At 35.7% G+C, this 20907-nt stretch overlaps 2 protein-coding genes across 2 annotated transcripts; one reads left to right on the forward strand and one right to left on the reverse strand.

Moving 5' to 3' along the window:
• Nucleotides 1-4248: 4248 nt before the first annotated feature.
• Nucleotides 4249-13628, forward strand: LOC122060537 (anthranilate synthase beta subunit 1, chloroplastic-like). The gene is made up of 8 exons (XM_042623656.1): nucleotides 4249-4577; nucleotides 4675-4841; nucleotides 5179-5249; nucleotides 5883-5920; nucleotides 6000-6110; nucleotides 6314-6410; nucleotides 11053-11188; nucleotides 13384-13628. Exons 1-8 carry the CDS (start codon nucleotides 4475-4477, stop codon nucleotides 13486-13488), a joined length of 828 nt encoding a protein of 275 aa, XP_042479590.1. The 5' UTR covers nucleotides 4249-4474; the 3' UTR covers nucleotides 13489-13628.
• Nucleotides 13629-15494: 1866 nt separating this feature from the next.
• Nucleotides 15495-17783, reverse strand: LOC122060557 (probable xyloglucan endotransglucosylase/hydrolase protein 28). Its single transcript, XM_042623688.1, has 4 exons — nucleotides 17343-17783; nucleotides 17165-17265; nucleotides 16855-17063; nucleotides 15495-16247 (listed from the first exon to the last, which is right to left on the reverse strand). Exons 1-4 carry the CDS (start codon nucleotides 17530-17532, stop codon nucleotides 15728-15730), a joined length of 1020 nt encoding a protein of 339 aa, XP_042479622.1. The 5' UTR covers nucleotides 17533-17783; the 3' UTR covers nucleotides 15495-15727.
• Nucleotides 17784-20907: the final 3124 nt, after the last annotated feature.

Consider the following 20907-nt stretch of genomic DNA (forward strand, 5'->3'; position numbering starts at 1 on the left):
AAAAAAAAATAGAGAGAGAGAGAGAGAGAGAGAGTTTGCTATTAATGTCAAACCATTTTTCAACCCACACTTAGATTTTTCATTAAGAGAAAAATCCCCACTTGAGTCATCAAACCTCACAAGACATTGTCATTAACAGGGTGATTTTTTTTTTTTTTTTTTGTGAGAAACCAAAATAAATACATGGAGGGAAATCAGTTACATTTGTAACCATGGTGGGAGTCTCACTTGGAAGAATGATGCGGCAACTTTGATCAATGGATTTTCTGTTTGAAACAAAATTTTTACCTTTCCTTTATCTCTTAAAAATTAAGTTGGTGAAAGTTTTCCTTCATTGTGGACGTACCTTTCACACATGGATGAAGGGCCATAATTACTTTATTCTACCATGCAAAAATTCAAAATGTTCTCATTGTTCTTAGAATTCCATCTAACTGGTAAAAAAAGGGATAGTGAGGAGATTCTCTTTTCATCGTGAGTGAAGGGAAAATCGGTTCCTATAAAAGTTTTTTCTTAAAATTAAAATATAATTTATATTCATTGCACAAACATAAATATTAAATTCTGATTATGCTCATCCATTTTAGCTGATTTGGCACAAAACTTTTGTCTTCGTTCAAGATCTAAATTTAGCCTAATAAATTTTGAAGGATAGAGTTTGTCCTCCTCTAAGTGTCTTTGCCAATGGTGAGGTGAAGTTAAACTCTGTGTTCAACATTAATTCTCACCCTTTATTGGTCAGAAATACCCTTCTCTAGTCCAATACAGGTCAGATGGGATAAATGAAGAGATCTCTCTTCACTATGAGAGGAGAGAAACTGGTCCAATTCCCAATGAGTATTGTATGAAGGAAGTTCAACTTTTTAACTCTTGGGCTTGCTATGTTTATGTAATTGGTGGTTTAATGATGTGTTTGTTATGCATTCTCAAAGAGATTATTAATCTAGAATGTATTTTAGTGAGAAAGAAAGAGAATAATTAGATTTCAAATTGCATTCTTGATTCAGAATTTATTCGAAGAATGTGTACCAAGTATGGCTTAAAATACATAAATGATTTCGATGCACTTCATTCCCAATAACTTCATACATTAGGCTCTCTTTAGTATGATTTTTATTTGTATTTATTAATTATTTTTTATAAATTATTTGTAACAATAAATTATGGACCACAAATAGTATTCGTTTGGTTACTATTTATAAAATAGATTATATAATGAGAAAATAGGTTTTAGTTAAAACATTCAATTTTGTGCTTTGAGCGAGAGATCATAGGATTTGGGGTTTTTTTATTGAAAAAAGTATAAAACATACTAAAGTTACTTATTTACCATTGATTTTGAGTAGTTTAACACAAGTATTTATTCAAGGTAGCAAAAATCAACATAAATGATTTGTTGCCATAAATCACAAATAGCTTAGAGTAATTTGTGATTTGTGATTTTTTCTAATTTATTATAAATAGAAATAAGTGCTATAAATTACACCAAACACTTGTAAAAATAGAAATAAGTCAAATAAATACAAATAGAAATCAAACCAAAGAGAGCCTTAGATGTACCGATTTAATAAATAAATGGGGAAATCACGTGTACTATAAGTCTATAACATGATTGCCTTCAAGATCCAAGATTTAGGCCACGTGGAGGCTGATCTCTTTATCCACCCTTAGATAAGTGGGCTAGCCTCTAGATTTCTCACATGACAAATTTCAGGTTTACATCGATTGTATAGAGCCATCATTTATTAAAATGTTATTACAAATTTTAATCATTTTAAATGTAAAAGGGTACCCAATCGTGGGTTGCCCATATGATTAGGGCAAATTGGGAATTATGTGGATAGATGTACAATAGACCACCAGATGCATTCACTAGTTTGGGCTGCGCCAGACTGTAAGGTTCTTTTTCTCAATTTATAGTCTCGTCTATCATATGGGTCAGAACACCTTGGATTAAACCTAATTGGACTCAACCTAAAATCAAGCTGTGTTTTTGTAGCAAAAAATTGTCAAATAAATTAGGATCACATACGAAAATACCACTTGTGGGGTCTAACTCAACAGCTTAAGTTATTAGGAGGAGATAGCTCAATGGTACATAAAGATACATCTAAGGTCTTAGATAACCAGTGTGGGACTATACTTCTATAACTCTCAATAGCTCAATTATCAACAATCTCCATTTAAGTAGATATACATTATATAGAGAACAAACAATCAACAAATACTATTTTGATATTATGTTAAACAAATTAGAATAAATTAGGAAAAACACTTGGGCTATCTTCACTTAATACCTTTAAAAGTTTTGCATTAGACCCTCCAACAAAAATTAACCATATAAGTGAAAATGAGAAATGCCTTTTACAATTTCCCTACTCTTTTGAATCTTAGGCTGCGTTTGATAGTCATTTTGTTTTAGAAATGACATTTCATGTAAAAAAATAAAATTTTCTATTTCTGTGCTAAAATGCCATTTAAAAAAAATGATGTTTAATTAACTTGTTTAAGGAACGATTACCCTAGTTTTCACTCATTTTCCATTTTGTATTTGGAACAAAACGGAAATAACGGAACAAGGTTTTGTCGTTCCATCATTTTGCATTTATTTCTTCTTTTTTTTTTTTTCCTTTTCGCTAAAAAAGAAAAAAAAAAAAAAAAAGAAGAGACACGAAATTGCATGACACGAAATGCTTTATTCTTTTTATTCTCATAGAACGAGAAAAACGTCAAAAACATTTTTCTGGATAACTACCAAACGCTACCTTACTTTAATTGTCTTGGAAAGGTTTTTCAATCAAACACATTAAAATAGTTGTTTCATGTTGATATATGAACTGTGATATTTATATTTTGGTTGGGAAGTTTAAGGTTTATTATCACGTGAATATACCCACATCTATCCATGTGTACCACATGGAAAATGGTGACAAAATCATTACCCATGTGTCCCAAATGTTAAATATAGTGACAAAATTGTTTGTATTAACTATATTTTGAATTTCGAGGATGTTTTTGTTCAGTTTCCTAGCTTTGGAGTCTCATTCTGTTAATTGGAATTTTGTCATATACTCGAATATTGTGAAATAAATGTTATTTCGTACTAAAAACAAATAGGAGATTAATAATACTTATTATAATTTTATTTGTATGGAAGAGATTGGGCACATCGATAGTTTTTCTAGAGCTAATGACTCAATCAATGAAAGACTGAAATGTAACGAATAAAGTGGCTTTTCCAAGAGGGAAAAAGAGGCAAACAAAATAGTGACACAATGCTAACATGTTTAACTTATTCAATATACATGATAATTGATTGCTGATGTGAACATAGATATGACAAAAGTTAAAGAGTCGGTGGTAATAGTTTAAGACTTTGAACATGTCACCGATTTAATAAAACATAGTAGCAAATATTTAAAATCTGACTCACAGGTAGATCTAATCATTCTTTATCTACCATTAAAATTTGAATATAATTCAAGTTCTTTATATAAGGAAAAAATAAATAGATAATTAGCGAGAGATTTATGTTCGTGAGCGTAATCTATATACGTTAATGTTTCTTTATATTTATCTTTTTCGTCTTCTCTCTTAAAATGACTTTTTTGCCCTTACGATGATTCCTTTCAAGAATAGTCATTGGGAATATCCTATCGCCTTAGGCTACACTCTTAAACAATAAACATTCTTCTATGAAATAAATATTGGAAGAAGAAGGTTGTTGGGCTACGTGGAATTTGCACCCAAACACATGAAAAACAAAATTATCATCATCTCACATGAAATGAAATATCCTAATCCTATTGGATGCCCTGGATGTGCGTTCATTGGTCACGCCATTGCAAGCCAAAATTTGGATCATCCAAATGACATGGTCATAAGTGAATACAATTTAACATTTATTGAATTTAACATGTGATTAATTCATTTTTTTTTATGAGAAAGAAAAAATGTATTAAATAAAAAATTTAATCCATAAAGTGTAAAAAAAAAAAAAAAAAATCCCTGGAGGACCTTACCAATCCATGTGGTTAGAAACTGCCACATCATCAACCATGTGAGTAAAAGAGTTAACTTTAAACTTGTTTTTAAGCATTCAACTGGTCCAAGCTGTCACATTTTTGCTAATTTTAGAAGTTTATAACCATTTTTTAACCTAAATTTGTTTATTTGAATAAATAATTACCTAATTTATGTAAAGATTCTGAAAACAGTTTCCTAAACAGCCCTTTTCTTAAGGGGACTGAACCGAATTTTGGTTTGGCGCAACTCCGAGTGTATCATCTTCTTACATTACCTCTTTAGGGCATTGCTTTAATATCTCAAAACCAAAGATTTTGGAGGGAATTCAGAAGCTTTAAATTTCTGTTTCAAAAAAAATCTGAAAGAAAAAAGAATTCTCGAGGAAGAAATCTCAATCCTGATAATCATTTCTTGACAAGCATTGCAGAGCTCGAGAATCATCATCATCATGGCTGCGACTTTTTCATACAAAACTGTAGTTCAACCGAAGATGGTTTCTTCTAAAACCCTAGCAAGTCCTCGTTTTTTTTCGAGAATTTGTTCTCCTGCAAGTGAGTTGATTCATGAATTTGTTTTGTTTGATCTCTGTTTGCTTTGATTCTTCCCAATTTTATTATTTATTTATTTTTTATCTTGTCATCTTTGTAGGAACTTTTAATGGATCATTGGTATCTCGAAACAAAGGGTTTTGTGTCCCTGCACTATGTGCTGTGCCTGGGACTGTGAATTCTGTCGTTACGGTTGAAGACAAGAAGATCGAGAATCCGATTATCGTCATTGATAATTACGACAGTTTCACTTACAATCTTTGCCAGGTTTTCTTTCAATCTTCATTTCGTTCGCTAAAGTTTGGGTTTTCCTTTTCATTATGTCTTTGGTATTTGTTTCCTAGATGTGTTCACAAATAGGAGTGATGCCTTCTTATCGTTTATAGGTTGTATCAGGAAGAGGAAAAAAGAAAGAAAGAAAAAAAAAAGAATGCGCTTTTTTTGCTTATAAATTATAAATCAAGTGCCAATTTTTATGTTCCTTGGCTGCATTCTGTTCTGAAAAAAGTTTTGCTTGAATAAACTATAGCTTGATGAAGGTTTATTTGTGCTCAAACTGGAGAAGATTTTTTCTAATTGGGCCTAACTCTTTCTGTTTTTGAAGTATTTGGGAGAGCTGGGTTGCAACTTCGAGGTATACCGAAACGATGAACTTACCGTGGAGGAGTTGAAGAAGTAAGAGATTTTCTTCCTAGTTGGTTTATTGCCAATTTCATGCATATAACTTGATATGTGGAAAATGTCCTTATCTCCTTGATTAGGAAAAAATTAACCATTAAACCCTAATGTTAGGACTGAGAACAAAAATTATTAACTTCTTTAGGTAGATTGTTGCTAGAGTTTACCATTCTCAACCCATCACGATTCAGAGAGCATGATCTGGAAAAGGATTGACAACATAAATACTACACAAGTTTAAATTATTCTCGAGATTCACATCTTTCCCTCAGTTACAAATATACTTATTTTTTTTCATCTTCAAATGGCTTAATACACTGCTCTTGACTGCATCCGAAAGAAAATGGAATTATTGTTGAATGTTGGTTGCCAAGTTTGTATCCCAATGAGATTTTTTTTTTAGGGGGGTGGGGGGGAGGGGGTGTCGGAGGAGGAGGCAGGGATGAAAGTCTAAAATTAATCAACACTCATAGTTAATTTATTTTCCAATGAGTGACATAGTCAAACAATTTCTTAACAAGGGAGATTGGGATATCCTTCTGACAATCATCTGAGTGGAATTTGATTTGTTATGGACATGTCACATCTTTAAATATTTGGTGTAAATGAATTTATTTGTCATATGTACAGGAAAAATCCAAGAGGAGTGCTTATATCTCCAGGACCAGGTTTGAGGACAACCTATCTTATGACTGTCCACTAGTACAATGTCAGATTAGTTAAGTGAATTGTGTTTCCCTCTTACAGGTGCACCTCAAGATTCAGGGATATCATTACAAACTGTTTTGGAGCTTGGACCTACAGTACCTTTATTTGGTGTTTGTATGGGATTGCAGTGCATTGGGGAAGCTTTTGGGGGTGTGTATTAATGCTGTTTCTTCTAGTTATTGACTTTCCACTTTTTTTGGATCCATCTTGTTTGCTTTAAAATCTGTGGTTACGTACCTAAAATACACTTATATTTTTCTTTTCTTCTTCTTCCTTTCTTTTTTTGTTTTAATTTTAAATTTTTTTTTTTTCTGTTGTTGTTAAGGGAGTCAATTATCTTTACTGTTTTGCAGGAAAGATTGTGCGCGCTCCTTTTGGTGTTATGCATGGGAAAAGTTCTCCTGTATATTATGATGAAAAGGGGGAAGATCTGTTCTCAGGATTGTCTAAGTAAGTTGTCAGTTTTCCTTTTCTCTCCCGACACCTAATTTCATGTCGTTTTTATTTATTTATTTATTATTTATTTTTTAATGTTTAGGTTGCTTCATCTCAAATTCTTTAAAAATGTGTATAGATATAATCATATAATATTTATCAGGCTCAGTTCCAGCTGTAAGTGAAGGTTAGGCATATTGATTTCACTGAGAAATAGGAATCAGAGTTATCAAACTTCATTTTCCTGCATTTATAGTATGAAATGAATCAATCATCCACTTTTGGTATCATATTGAACAAAAATGGTGATATTGTTCCTCATTGAATCAAGAATTCGATTTTGGGAAGCATTATGATCATGATCAGCCAATAAGAAGGGTTTCAATTTATCAAATGAACAATTTGCAGACCTATTGATTCTAACAACTGATTGCAGTCATGGTAAGTAACTAAGTTGCTTTAATTTTTCATCTTAGAGATTAAGCTTACTGAATTCTATATGTTCTTTTACACATACATATTATGAAGCCATGTGCTTCAGGCATGTGCCTTGCGCCTAATTCGGGAGGCACACTCCTTGCACCAAGTGCTAATTAACTAACGTGTACGTCATTTGTGCTTGGTCACCTTTTTGTGCCTTGATTGGGCTGTTTAATCCAAGGAAACAAATCATAATATCTTAAGTAAATGAACATATAAAATCATTTTCTTAAATGATATTGGCATAAGTAACTGCCAAACTTGGTTTGAAATGGTGGTCGAAATAGACAAGTTCCAATGGGGTAAGTGAATTATATAGGTGGTTCAACTGGTTTCAGGTCGAAACATGCGAAATAAAAAGGTCGAAACCCATGGAAAACTCAAAATTTGGTTGAAATGGATCGAAATCAGGTACAAATCCGATTTGACTATAGATGTCGTCTCAGGCTTGGTCGATACCACGAAGTTTCCACAGAGATTTAGAGCCATGCATCTGATTCTATCTCTATCATTCACATGGATTGAACTTTGGCATCTTCCTCCACCATGCCAACTTGCATTGTTCTGAAAAACGGAATGGAACGGTCAGTATCGGCCTTGACCGATCCCAAATCCTTAACTTTTTCAATCCCGTTCTACATGTATGATTTAAGGGTAACTTAACAATAGTTGGTGTTGTCCAACTTAACAATGGATAGGGTGTTTGGATTTTCAAGAGCAATCAGACTGGGGTTAGCACTATTCGATCTACCAGCTGAGGCTTCTGTTGGTCTACTGAACTCGAACATTATGTGAGAACAGACTGGGGAAGCTGGTTGGATACTCAAACCAGATGTGGAGAACACACTGTACCCATACACTCTTTCCTACATTCACACGACATTCCTGCAAGCAAACAGATCGCAAAACTTGAAGAAACTTCAATCAAATATACATTTCAACGTTTGGGTTCGTTCTATCGCACTCACAATCCCCAAATAGCTACTCACAAACAAATAATACGAGATTTCCTGAAGCTTAACATTCAAGTTGATAGAACAGCTAGTAAACGAGAATCTGGTTGTACTGTAACATTCCAGAAAATTGAGTTGCAAACCAACTCTTCAACTCCTTTGCAGCTGAGGTTATGGGGGCTTGAAAGAAAACCCTTGGGCCCAATTTCAAATGATCCCTGAGGAGAGAGAAAGGGAGCAGTCAGCAGTAACTACAGGGATGGCAGTACCCTTGTTTTTCCTTCCTTGCTTACAAATCTGTCTTCACAGCTTCAAATCTTCATCAATGTATTTTCTTTTTGGTGGGTGAACAGCTTGAACAACTCTTCTTACATTGTGCACCCTCTATTGGAGCACTCTATTCTTCTAGTGCTTTAAAAACTAGAGGCACAAGGGAGAGACAAGTTGTTGGTCGACTCTCAAACCAGCTTTGATACCAAGTTCAAAGCAATAAAAGAGAAAAAAAATGAGAGAAGAGAAAGAAGAGTAAGAAGAGGAAGAAAAGATGAGAAGAGCGAGAGAAGGAGGAGGATATGTAAGAATGCTTGTATTTACTTGTGAAAACTATGTAAGATTACATCGATACCCTCCACACTAACAAAAGAATACATAAGGAGGTAAAAATACAAGCTTATTTAATCAGTACCCAATATACCCTTACTCTATGAACTAACAAATCTATGAGGTGTAATTCAGCTTATGTTAATCTGTTGGTTTCCTATTAGAGATTTGTTTCGGCATAAAGTGCATAACTAGCAAGTTATTTACTTGGAACCTTATTTTTCCAAAGATTTTTGTACCAAGGGTAATCATTGTTGGGTTCAATTCTTTGAAGGATCACTGTCACTGATGTAACAGAAATCATCTCAGTTGACACTTGAGACCAGCTCCATGAATCTGTCTTCAAAGTATCAGTCTCCACACCTCTTAAGATTTTAAGCAGGTTGCTAACATATTGCAGCTCCAAATCATTTAACTTTCTAGAAGAACCTCGGGGGTAGTGGTGGCCAATGGGGCAGGTTGGGTTGGCTTTGGTTGAGTTCTCTCCAACTAAATCTGTTTATGACCCAACCCATTTGTGACACGTTCAATAGCAATTAAACCCATACTCAAACCGATCCTCCTGTGGACCCATTTACAACCCACCTAATACAGATTTATATGTTACACGATTATGATCTTGCAACTATCAACCAATCTTGTATCCGACCCAAAAAATCAATTCGATCTGTTTTTTGCTTCTTTACGATGCCATACCTGAATTGACCCGACTTAAATTGATTGTGTAAGGCAGTGGGGGTGGTGAATAAAAGAGAGATGGTAGTAGGTTGGGGAGAGAATGAGGGGGCAGATAGGAGAAGGGGGTTGTAGATCTGGTTGGGAGAGAGAGAGAGGATACATGTTGATAAACTCAAGTAAGCTGAAAAAAGGATTAGTTGAGATGGTTTAAAATGCTGACCTATTTTACTATGATTGTCAACATCTAACTATTATATATGACAGAGACCCAAGCAGATGCTGTTACACATTTACTACGTATGGCTATGTACACCTGCAATCTATCTGATTTCTGTTAGAGACAGTAGTCACATGCCACAATGTAATTACTTATCTGTTGGAAATTGCATTTATCCTGAATAACTGGGTATTTCACTTTCTTAGGCCCGTTCTGAATTTGAGTTCCAGATCTCTTAATTGGATTCAGTTAATCAAATAAGATTTTTGCACATAGTTTCAAAGATCATCACCAAGGGTGCATTATTCATTTGTTATGTAGTCTTCATTTCCACCATATGAGTTTTGGTTTCTGAAAAAGTTGGCTCGGAATTACCTTGATTATCTTGCCATATCAATCTCTTTCCCTTTTTTCTCTCTCCTCCACATGGTCTCCTCTTCTCCCTCCCCAATCCTAAGTGGCAGTACTCTCCCTACCCCCTTGTATCCCTAAATCCTAAAAATCTATCTCCTCACTACCACCATGTTTTCTCCTGCCTTTATGTAGAGTTAGTTATAGATCATGCATCCTAAGATTTTAAAATTTCTAGTATCTCTTCCTTTCATTCATTTCTCTACTCGGAGTAACTCTGAAAAATCTCCGGCACACAAGACATTTCAATAAGAGAAACTATTTAAGGAAACTAATCTTGTCTTACTTTATAGCATTCTAAATAGAACTGTAGTTAGGTTGCTTTTGATAAAATTCCCAATATGGTGAATCTCTCAACAGTTCTTTGTCCCGTATCATTATATCGAATTTAAGATCAAATTTCATAGACCTCTTATCCATGGTTCTTTCTAAAATTTCTCTCTTCCTGTCTCAGGTGCTTGGAGGCCTTGGCACCTTGATTGTGCCTCAAATAACCCTGAATGAAATCAATGGCACTATTTTGTTAAATATTGGGGGAGCTCAAATCTTAGGCAGCTCTATGAAACTATTTTTGGTTATCACTGGCATGGGGACAAGTTTTTATTTATTTATTTTTCTTGACCTTGTGTCTCAGTTATATTATTGCCCACTCCGGCTTTTCTATTTGATTAACAAATTATTTGTGTTTAATTTGGATCTTTGAAAGATGTAGATTTAGAGCAAGGAAGTTAATGAATGTAAAAATGGAGCATATGCTAGGTCTACCAAATTTTGCAGTTCATTGCACCAAATAGTGAGAATGCATTTTGTTCATCGTTATTCATGTCATCCATTTTGAAAACAAGATTTTGCTTACAGAGTGGAAGTGCTATTTTAGTTAAATAGGAATTGATATTGTGCTTTCATGGTTTTTTTTTTTGGGGGGGGTGGGGGTGGGGGACTTGTTTCATATCACTTTATATTCTTGTTCACATGCAAAATTTTTTAAAATTTAGTTGAGATGGAATATTGACATGGTTAAGCAGCTTTGATATATGCTCAGGTTCTGTAATCTTATTATGGTATTGTGTTTGCTTTGATTATGTATTCCATCTATTAATTATTTGGTAACTGTTTGAATTGCCTTTTAATTTTAAAGATTCTATCCTCTATAAAGTTGATGCTTGGTAGGAATATACCAAATATGGATCCCTTAGGTAATTTCTATGGATATTTTCCCTCTTTATTCCGAGCTAGTAACTGTATACAGTTTGCATCAGACTAGGCATATTTAATTGGTAGTTTGAAAGTATGGTTGACTGTTTGTGCGATAATGCAGCCCTTTTACTGCGGGTAGATATCATAGTCTTGTGATCGAAAATGAGAGTTTTCCTAGTGATGAACTTGAGATTACAGCATGGACAGAGGATGGATTGATTATGGCTGCTCGTCACAAAAAGTATAGGCATCTTCTGGTAATGTCCTTTTCCACCAAAATGTTCCATCTGGGAAATCATTTTCTTTATTGATGTGGATTATGTCTGATGGATATGGAAATTAGTTAACAAAATTTGGATGTGCAGTAAAAATACAGTGGTATATGTTTATCGTGCCAAGAAAGAACTACATGAGTTGAGATTGCTTCCCCAACCCCTCCCCCCGGGGCGGGGGGGGGTGTCTTTCATTTTGTCCACTGATTACAAAACATGTTTAATATATCAAGAATCTCTTAATGCTGAAGTATTGCATCTGGTGATCTAAGTTGTATCACATATGTCATTTAGTATGGGGCAATGAATTTAAAATGAAATTGATTCCAACATATTTTATAGTTGTTAAAATTATGAGTGATTAGTCCATTAAAGGTTTTTTACATTTTAGAGTATAGATTCCTTGATAACATAGTTTTTGAGGCATGACTTATGCATTGCCTGGGTGTCCAAGTGCTAGTGAAAAGGCAAGGTGTGTTGTTGCCACTTTTTTTTTTTCTTTAATTAAATGTATTTGATTCTCTTTATAAATCGCACATTGGTTTGTGTATATGGATTGGTAGCACAAAACATGGAATCATGCTTTAAAGCATTAAAAAAAAAAAAAAATGAAAATAAGGGTACTGAATCGAAGTCTTGACTTCAACACTAAACCCTTTGAGCCTTTGCGATGTGATTCCACTCTTCAGCGACTCTGTCTGTGGCGACTCCAACAGGCAGCAAATTGGGCGGGCACTGTTCTCTTGGAATCCGGCGATTCCATAGTGGCAAACCCCAACAGGGAGCAACTCCGGCGGGCAGTAGCTCTCTTCTTCTCCAGTTCTCTGTTTTGGTCCATCTGGATTGTTCCTTAACCCCCCCCCCCCCCTCTTCTCAACCTTCTGCTCAAATCCAGAATCAAAATCTGTGGGATTTCGATTTTAGAATGGAAAAAAATAATGCTGAGTAGTGGCAGATGGAACAAAATCTGCAAACAAGATTCAAAAGGAAAACCAGTAACTATCTATAGTTGAGCACTCCAAAGGGAAAAAAAGTGCATTGTTTATGGATGTGGATGTAAACACAAACTAACCTAAACACATTTAGGTTCAACATTGATGCTCACCTAGGGCGCCTTGACAGGTGCCTTGTTGCCTCAGGTGCTTGGGCTTCCCTCTACCACCATGGGTTGCCTAGACAGCTATGTTTGATAAGGTCTGGAAATGCAAGGGCAATTGATGCCGGATCAGACAGGGGATCTCCTGGTGGGGGGTATGTTCAATGGGAGAAAACAAGAAGAGGGAGTCCAGGTTGAAACATATGAAGTATTGGCATTGCAGCATATTTAGTCACTTCCTGTCCTCCTAGTTTTCTTTTAGTGGTTCTGTGGATTAGGTGGGGAAGAACAATTCATTATGTACATAGGTGTCATGTCATAATGATGTCACAGTGCAACCCTCTTCTCACTGCGTGCTAGAATCACCCATCATCTCTCTTTAGTTTTTGAACCACCTCGTTGGCTGAACACATGTTTCACCCATTGATCAACATTGTCAATTCAGAAGTTCAGAAGTTCAGAACTATAGTGTTGTTCTACCATTTTAACTATGTCACTAACTGTCAAACCTGGCCTCTGATTGTCTGAAGCCTAAAAAATGGCCTTTTAAATTAGGTCAATTCTTCTTGAAAATCTAACCTTGCATTCATGGAAGAAAGAGGAGATTACCATGTCTGTACAATCGAAAATACAATTAGAAAGGAGGGGGCGGGATCAGAAGTTGAAGGAACTTCTTAAAATGTCTGCCTAAGAGAATTATAAACTTCTAAATGAAAAGGATGCTGACTGGATTAACAATGATGGATCAGTCTCAAGAAATTGGAATGAAATCCTTTTATAAGTTGTGAATCTAGTGCCTGCATCTTCTTTTCCTTGCTTTGGCTCTAAAGTGACATGTCACCTAATAACGAGATTTGGAAAGTTAACCAAGACTTTGTCAAGTTGAAATATCTCATGCTTGCTTCTAAGTGCCAGCCTCTCATACAGCTTGATGATGTCTATCGGTTTCAGCAGTTGCTTTTGTAAGAAGGCTTCTAAATCTCTAATGAAATATATGCCTTTTCTTTTTCATGTTATCATAGCATTTTTTTTCCAGTCATTAATTTATTATCATTTGGTTGACCAATATGTGCTGCTGTTGCAGGGTGTTCAGTTCCATCCTGAAAGCATCATAACAACAGAAGGTAAAACCATCGTTCGAAATTTTGTCAAAATGATTGAGAGAATTGAGGGTAAATCCCAAAAGTGAAGTTTCAATGCAATATTATGTTTACGGAGTATTAAACAATGTCTATGATGTACTGTAAAGCAGAGCAAGGGAGGTTGTAAAAATAAAATGGTCTGTAATAGCACTTAGACCAAAATAAATCATACAGTGTTCCATTTTCAGTCGTGGTTTCTTCAATGCCCTTCAAAAGTGTAACTGATTGCAGCTATTATTAAATTCAGAAGTCTTTAGAATCTCCTCCGCCAATTGCAGATGGGAATCTCTAAAACCAAATAAATGCAAACAAGACTTTCCAATATTGTATAGTTCTGTTGAGCCCAGGCAACAGTATCAGATTGTGATTGGAGGCCTGAAGGGTGGTAAAAACTGGGCCTAGAGTTTATCATCAGTCTCTTCATCTTTCTCTAATTTGAGAATCTTTGTAACTAATGCTGGGTCCACTGACTGCAATTGTGTAGCTGGTGACTGTTATCAAGTAGTCTGCCAGCTAAACCCTGGAGAAGTCAGACAGGTAAATCCTTGGATCCATCTGGTTGGAATGGTACTGGATAATATCTGCGAATTTCTATTATCTTAGATATAATATTGTATTGCAGTTCTTTTCTTTGTCACCCATTCTTGACTCTTTCCACAATACTTAAACCTCCCTAATTTAGCCAATCCTCATCCTCACAACTCTTATCTACTGCAGCAGTTCAAGAAGTTGACAATGGTGATAAAGATGGAATGTGGTCACAGGGTGGCTGGCTTATCTTCCTTGTCAGAGAGAGAGAGAGAGAGAGAGGCTCTTTTCTTTGTCACCCATTTTTGACTCTTTCCTCAATACTTAACATACAACATAGCCAACCTCTCACTCACGATTCTTATCTACTGTAGCAGTGCAAGAAGTTGACAATGGTGATAAAGATGGATATGGTCACAGGTGGCTTATCTTCCTTGTGTGTGTGTGTGCGAGAGAGAGAGAGAGAGAGAGAGAGAGAGAGAGAGAGAGAGTGTGTGTGTGTGTGAGAGAGAGAGAGAGAGAGAGAGAGAGAGAGAGAGATATCTTCCTTGTGTGTGTGTGTGTGTGTGTGTGTGTGAGAGAGAGAGAGAGAGAGAGAGAGAGAGAGAGAGAGAGAGAGAGAGAGAGTGATTGGCTGGCTGAGCAACCAATTGAAGAGGGCAGATCAGGCGTGTTCAGATTACCCACCCAAGACCTGTTGTCAGTATTTGCATTTGTGTTTAACTTATCTGGTTTCAAGCACACAAACTCTAAGTTGAAGACCAAGTGTTAGTTCATATGAACTCATATCACCCAATTCTGCTTCCTAGCATCTGCCGTTGGTTTCAGGGATTTCAGGGACCCAATTTTCTTCTCCCTCAAATACCAATGGAGCAATTAAAAATGGAACTGTTCAATCTCTAATGGATTATGTGCTTACACAAATTAAATAATTTATGTGAAGTGCATGGGACCCTTTGTTGATGCCACCTCAAGTAACTTGAACTTTCAACTTGGGATTGAGCCAGTGAGGCTTTGCTGAATTCTCGAGTTCTAATGGGCCCCCAATTCTCCCTTTCACTGTTTCACATGTGAAATATAAAACTACAGAACAGAACAAAACCTAAGGCCACATCCCTTGGTACTTCCAAAAGGTTCCCAACTGCGACCAAAACTTAACAGGACCTTTGGAGCCATCTTTCTTCTCATTTACTGACAAACTTCTTAGGATTTCTCAATTTGTCCCCACATCCATTTCAATCCATATCCAACCAAGACAATCTAAAGGCTTATTTTTGGCCACGTGTTGTATTCAAAACATTATCATAAAAAGCTGACCTAGGGTTCCAACCTTTGACAAATTGTCCCTCCCACATGAACTTAGAAGTTGCTTCACATTTAAACAGAGGACAGAGAATTAGAGAGGCAAAATCTGAAGGGATAAAAACCCATTTCTTGTCCATGTTATTATATAAAAGTTTCATAGCTTAGAGCCTTAGACATTTATTTGAACATAAGGTAAGGGAGGGGAAGGGAGGGTACGAAGTTACAAAAATCATGAATTACCATTTATAAAGGGAAGACACATCAATCCAAACATATACTAGAGAATAAGCTATGAAGATGAATAATATATATACCCACATGAAATCTATATGACCTGACCAACCTCAATAAAGTTCCCCCTCTATTCACATAAACTGACCCAACGAAATGAAAATGACATAATGACATGAGCAAGGAAAAACAGGGCCCCTCATGAACCAAAAGTCAAGGCTTCTAGAGGGAGATGGTGCTCTCAGCCTTGCTTGCTCTGCTCCGGTGGTGGTGCCGCCGCTTCCCATGGTGATGCCGGCCTCCACCAAATGTAACCGGGTCAAACCCACGGAGCCGCTCCGCCTCACTCGGGTCGATAACACACTCTGACAGAGGAGTTGGGTATCGGACCCGGTCATAGCAGTATGAGTATTGCAAATAATTCTTCCTGAATTGAACCATTTTGGATCTTTGCTTGGATTTGATGCCGGTTTGGATATTGAGGGCGGTGAGAGTATTACCGGCGTCGCACTTCTTCGATGACAATTCAATCGGGTCGACGGAGCACCCGTGGAGGACCAGGTCGGAAAATTCAGCAATGTAAGGGGCATATTTGTAATTTACTTTGTATTTTCCTCCATTTGTAGCCCAAGTAGAACCATCCCATATAGTGGCGTATAAGGACATTGGCTTGGAGGGGAAGTCCCCACCCATCGCTTCAGTCCTCTTAATCTCTCTTATCGGAACATCGTCAACATAAAATCTGATTAAATTAAGAAAAAAATAATAATAATTGAGTGAGACCAAGAAAAAAAAATGAAAATTATCCAAAAAACCATATAAGGAAAAGCTTTCTGAATTTAATCATTAATTCTCATAATTGAGGGAAAATTTGATCTTCAGAGTTCAGACTTCAATGAAGAAATTAGAGGGTGAAGTCTGAGTTAAAAAAAGGTCAAAAAAGAAAAAAACTACAAAGATCATTGGCATTAATTTTGAATTTTCATGAAGAGAATTCAGAGAATGGAAACTAAACAAAGAAAGAAAATGATCACCAGTTAACAGGAATCCATGTTAAGGAAGAACTACCAAATTTAATAAACAGAGGATGTCCATATAACAATAAAAGAACCATTCTAAAGAAACCCAAATGATATCTTTCTGCCAAAAAAAATCCAGAAAGATCAAAATTTTCCACTCCTAGTAGCACTAGAATCACATCAAAACACCAAAAACAGAAAGACAATCGATAACAGACAATGACAGAATTAGAGGAAAATTAGATTTTCAGAAGGAAAGATGATTAAAAAAAAAAGCTGCAATAGCAGAAGAGACTAAGGGGTGAGATTATAGTTTTCTAAGTTGCTTACATAATGAGATTATCAGTCCAGAGAATGCTGTACTGATGAAAATCTTCAGAAGGATCAAACCAGAGACCGTATCTCTCTTCCCTTCCTGTGCTAGTGCTTCCATTGCCATAAACATTTGTCTGAATCCTCCATTCTTTGCCTCTAATATTACCCAGAAACTCAAAATCCAATTCATCATGGATTTTCTCAAACATATCTCCATTTGACATCTAAAGCAACCCATCAGGAACATTAGACAAAACCCAGAGTCTTTTTATAACCAAAATAGAAAAAAAATGATCTTGGCATGAACGATTCAATCAATACTCACATAAAACGCGACGACAACGCCGGCTGTGTAATCGGCTGGTAGCTTTATTGAAGCACTGAAGAACCCATGTAAGTAAAGGTCCTGAGAGACAAACCCAGAACCTGGTTTCCAAGAGAAAATCAGAAAAGTGAAGAAACAGAGTAAAAGCAGAGCAAGCGAGAAAGAGAGAGAAAATGACCTGATCTTTCGTTTAGAGAGAGATGAACAGTTTTTCCATCTTTTAAGATCATGAGATTATTATCTCCAAACAAATGAGAATACCCTTCATCGAAAGACAATATGGGTAGAGTCTGAAACTTAGAATTTGTTGCAGAAACCAAAACCAGAACAGATAAAACCATAAAAAATTCCAAACAAAAGCCCATCATTTTTTTCTCCCTCCTACTTTCACTACTGCTGTGGTGTGTGTCTCCTCTGTGTATTCGTATATTAATAAGCTTTGTCCCTCTCTTTTATCCTTTTCTTCTGAAGATGGAGCTCGAATCTCTTACAGTAATGGCAATAGAAACCCAAAAAAGTAACTGATCAAACAAGAGACGGAAAGAAAGAAAGAAAAGAAAGAAAGAAAGAGAAGATTGGAAGAGAAAAGGGCGAATGGGTTCTTTTTATTGGGGGAGGAATTAGAGTGAGGTGTCTGGTTGATCAGTTGAGGACAGATTTAAAAAGTAATTATGGAAATTCTATTTTTATTAGTTAATAATTAATTAACTTATCAACCATAACCGTTGATATATAAGTTGATTATTTAATATATCTCTTAAATAAAAAGACACTTTATATATTCCGTGTGAAGAGTGTGTCTTTTATTACTTGTATTTTTTGTTCTTTTATTCTCTCTTTTTTTAATATCTATTTATTTTGGTGACTAGTATACTTCCATAGACATACATGAGATGCATGTCAATACTCTAAAATTGATTGAATTAAATACGACATTTGGTTGGGGGTCAGTATGAACCCATAGGATTAGTCAGGCCAAAGGCCGGCATATCCATCATTCACAACCAAAAAAAAAAAATAAATAAATAAATAAACATGTGATAATTTTCATGTTCAATTTTCGACCATGTCTTTTCTATCAGGCGATTGGAATGGAAGTTGTTTATGAGGTTTGCAAAGTTTGGAAAAATAGAGATTTACTATAATACTTTAGAAGATACTAAAATTGATCACATTGTCCACGTGGTTTGTGAATTTTTCTAAACTTCACTAGACCTTGAAATTGAATACATTGTGCTTTTGAACTTATGCAAATTTCTGATGACTCTGAAATTGAATACATGGCTAATCTAGAACAACGTCCTTGTTGTCCGACGGTTGCAATGGACACTATTGAGTAGGAATCTAAAAAATCATCAAGAATCAATTAGACACGTTAGATTAATCGAATAACAGAAATTAAACAAGATTGAATGAATGCCTTATTTGTCGTATTTGGTTTTAGGTATTTTAGGAATTGCACAAAATCAAAATTTAGCGGATATAAAAAAAAACCCAATAAATTTTTTTCTTTTACATTAGTTTATTTTTTATACTTGAGAAATCACACCAATAACATAACCAATAAAAACCCATTAAAGAACAATAAGAAGCCAAAACCAACCAAATTGAAAATTGCTTAACTATTTGACTCTGACTTGACCTCTTACATTCATAAAAGGACCAAGTTTTCTTGAGTCACGGTAGACGAAAATCCCTTGATTGCAAGGTTTTAGATACACATGAAAGTATGTTACAATCTTATATAGTTTGTGAACCCTAGGATCATGTGGTGAAAGTTTTATTTTCTTTTTCTGTGTTCTGTTTTATTTTAATGTGGAGAGAAGGTAAAAAGAAATGGAGAAAAGGAAGGAAAGGTGGACAGCATCGTTGCATTACCAATAAGGCAACCGCCCCATTGCCGACTCGCCGTTCCTTTTTTACGTTTTTTATGTCTTATGAAATTACTTAAACAACCTAGTGGTACTTAGTGAATAATCCGAAAAGACCGGGGTACTTTAGGTAAATAAAATTGAGTTTAAATCGTTCGTCTTTGCTTTATCCTCAATGAGGAGGTGAAGTGACAACGTGTCCCTCCCTCGTCAGCACCAACTTAGCCGTTGCCTCTTGTCCAAAAGTGGGTCCCGCTTTCTTGTATGGAGACAAAGGACATGGAGCGTCTTTTACTGCCAAGTTAACGCCGTTATTTTTGGCAGTCTGTAGCCTCCAATTGTGATAAAGCAAAGCCACTTAACGACTAACGCCCGTCGAGAACGGTAAAAGTTTCGTTTTCGTAAGGAATGGGTCCCACCTCTCACGCGGCCATGGAAAAAGAATGTTGAGAAAAATTATTTTTCCATTTTCCTTTTATTGGGAATTGCGCTTTTCCTAAAAAGCATGGGAAAATAAAAGGGACCGTCGGCGTAAGTTAGTGTGTAAGTAACTGCATGGACTAACGTGTTCACAAAATTATAGATCTTCTTGACCCAACATTCTCCGATCTGCCCGCATCCCCAGCTACGCTTTCCAACCCGGACCTTTGTTTAAAAACTAATCCCAAGACAAAAAACGCGTCTGAAAGACTATAATACCCTTGTAAAAATCCCAATGGATCCTAAGGGTGTCTATTCAGTATCGATACCAAAATCATAATTGTCATATCGGAATCGTACGGAAGGAGAAAATATATTTTTAGTATGAGAAAACAGTTTTTTTTTCTTGATATGCTATAATTTTGATATTTAAGACAAAACCGTTTGATACATATCGAATAACAAAAATCGTATCAAATTTTACATCGATATACTAAAATCATATCAAATTATTAATTATATATATAAAAGGTAAAAAATAGGGTAAAAAACAAATATTATACTGAAATCATACTGAAACGGCATTCATACCAAATGAAATAGTACCGAAAACCTATAGAATTGAAATCATATCATACCAAATTCTCTCAATATATTACGATTTTGGTTATCTAACATTGATATGCTGTACCATATCAAATACAGAATATCGAATATCGAATATCAAATACCACACCAATTGACACCCCAGGACAACCATCTGTGGGGCATTTTCGTCCATAACGTATATTTATACTGGTCTTGCAGAACAAAGGCTATTCCCTTTCCCTCCTAGAAAAACACAAAAAGAAGGAAAATCATAGTTTTTAATATTTTCCTTTTGGGGATGTTTGCTACCTAAGAAATCGAGCTTGACCTTTTTAAGTGGGGTCTACATGGTTGACCCCACCACGAGTCGAAACCCATTCCCATACCCCAGCTTTTCGGTGCTGACGTGTCTTACCGGATCGAAACGCAATGTCATTTTTCTGATAGCGACTTTGCGGCTTTTAATTGCCACGGTTTACGGGTATCAAAAAATCCTACGTGGCAAGCAGATATACAGTGTTATGGGCCCACAAGATTAGATTCCCGAGTAACGGAGCTCAATTTTGAGAATTTCAAGCATATCCATTCTATTTATGCCGTCAATGTATCGTGATCAAGACACGTGTATGGGTACGAAGGCCCCACCAAAACTAGGAATATATAGAGCAACACATCATGGGTCATGTCACATATTTTTGGCATATTCTTTCGGTCCATACTCTATTGGACTGAACCACTGAACCAGATATAGACCGGAATGGCTGGTTGAACTGGTTTGACTTTGTGCCAAATATTAATTATCAAACTAAACTAAGCCTACTACAAACTAGGCTTAGAGAATAGTTTCATAAAAAAAAAAAAAAA

The sequence above is a fragment of the Macadamia integrifolia genome, chromosome 14, assembly GCF_013358625.1.
Source record: "Macadamia integrifolia cultivar HAES 741 chromosome 14, SCU_Mint_v3, whole genome shotgun sequence".
Lineage (NCBI taxonomy): Eukaryota > Viridiplantae > Streptophyta > Magnoliopsida > Proteales > Proteaceae > Macadamia > Macadamia integrifolia.

Coding starts and splice junctions, on each gene's coding strand:
- LOC122060537 (XM_042623656.1), top strand. CDS start 4,475: ATGGCTGCGACTTTTTCATACAAAACTGTAGTTCAACCGAAGATGGTT. Junction 4,578..4,674: donor GAGAATTTGTTCTCCTGCAA/GTGAGTTGATTC, acceptor TCATCTTTGTAG/GAACTTTTAATGGATCATTG. Junction 6,111..6,313: donor CATTGGGGAAGCTTTTGGGG/GTGTGTATTAAT, acceptor ACTGTTTTGCAG/GAAAGATTGTGCGCGCTCCT.
- LOC122060557 (XM_042623688.1), bottom strand. CDS start 17,532: ATGATGGGCTTTTGTTTGGAATTTTTTATGGTTTTATCTGTTCTGGTT. Junction 17,266..17,342: donor CTCTCTAAACGAAAGATCAG/GTCATTTTCTCT, acceptor CTTGGAAACCAG/GTTCTGGGTTTGTCTCTCAG. Junction 17,064..17,164: donor GCGTTGTCGTCGCGTTTTAT/GTGAGTATTGAT, acceptor GGGTTGCTTTAG/ATGTCAAATGGAGATATGTT.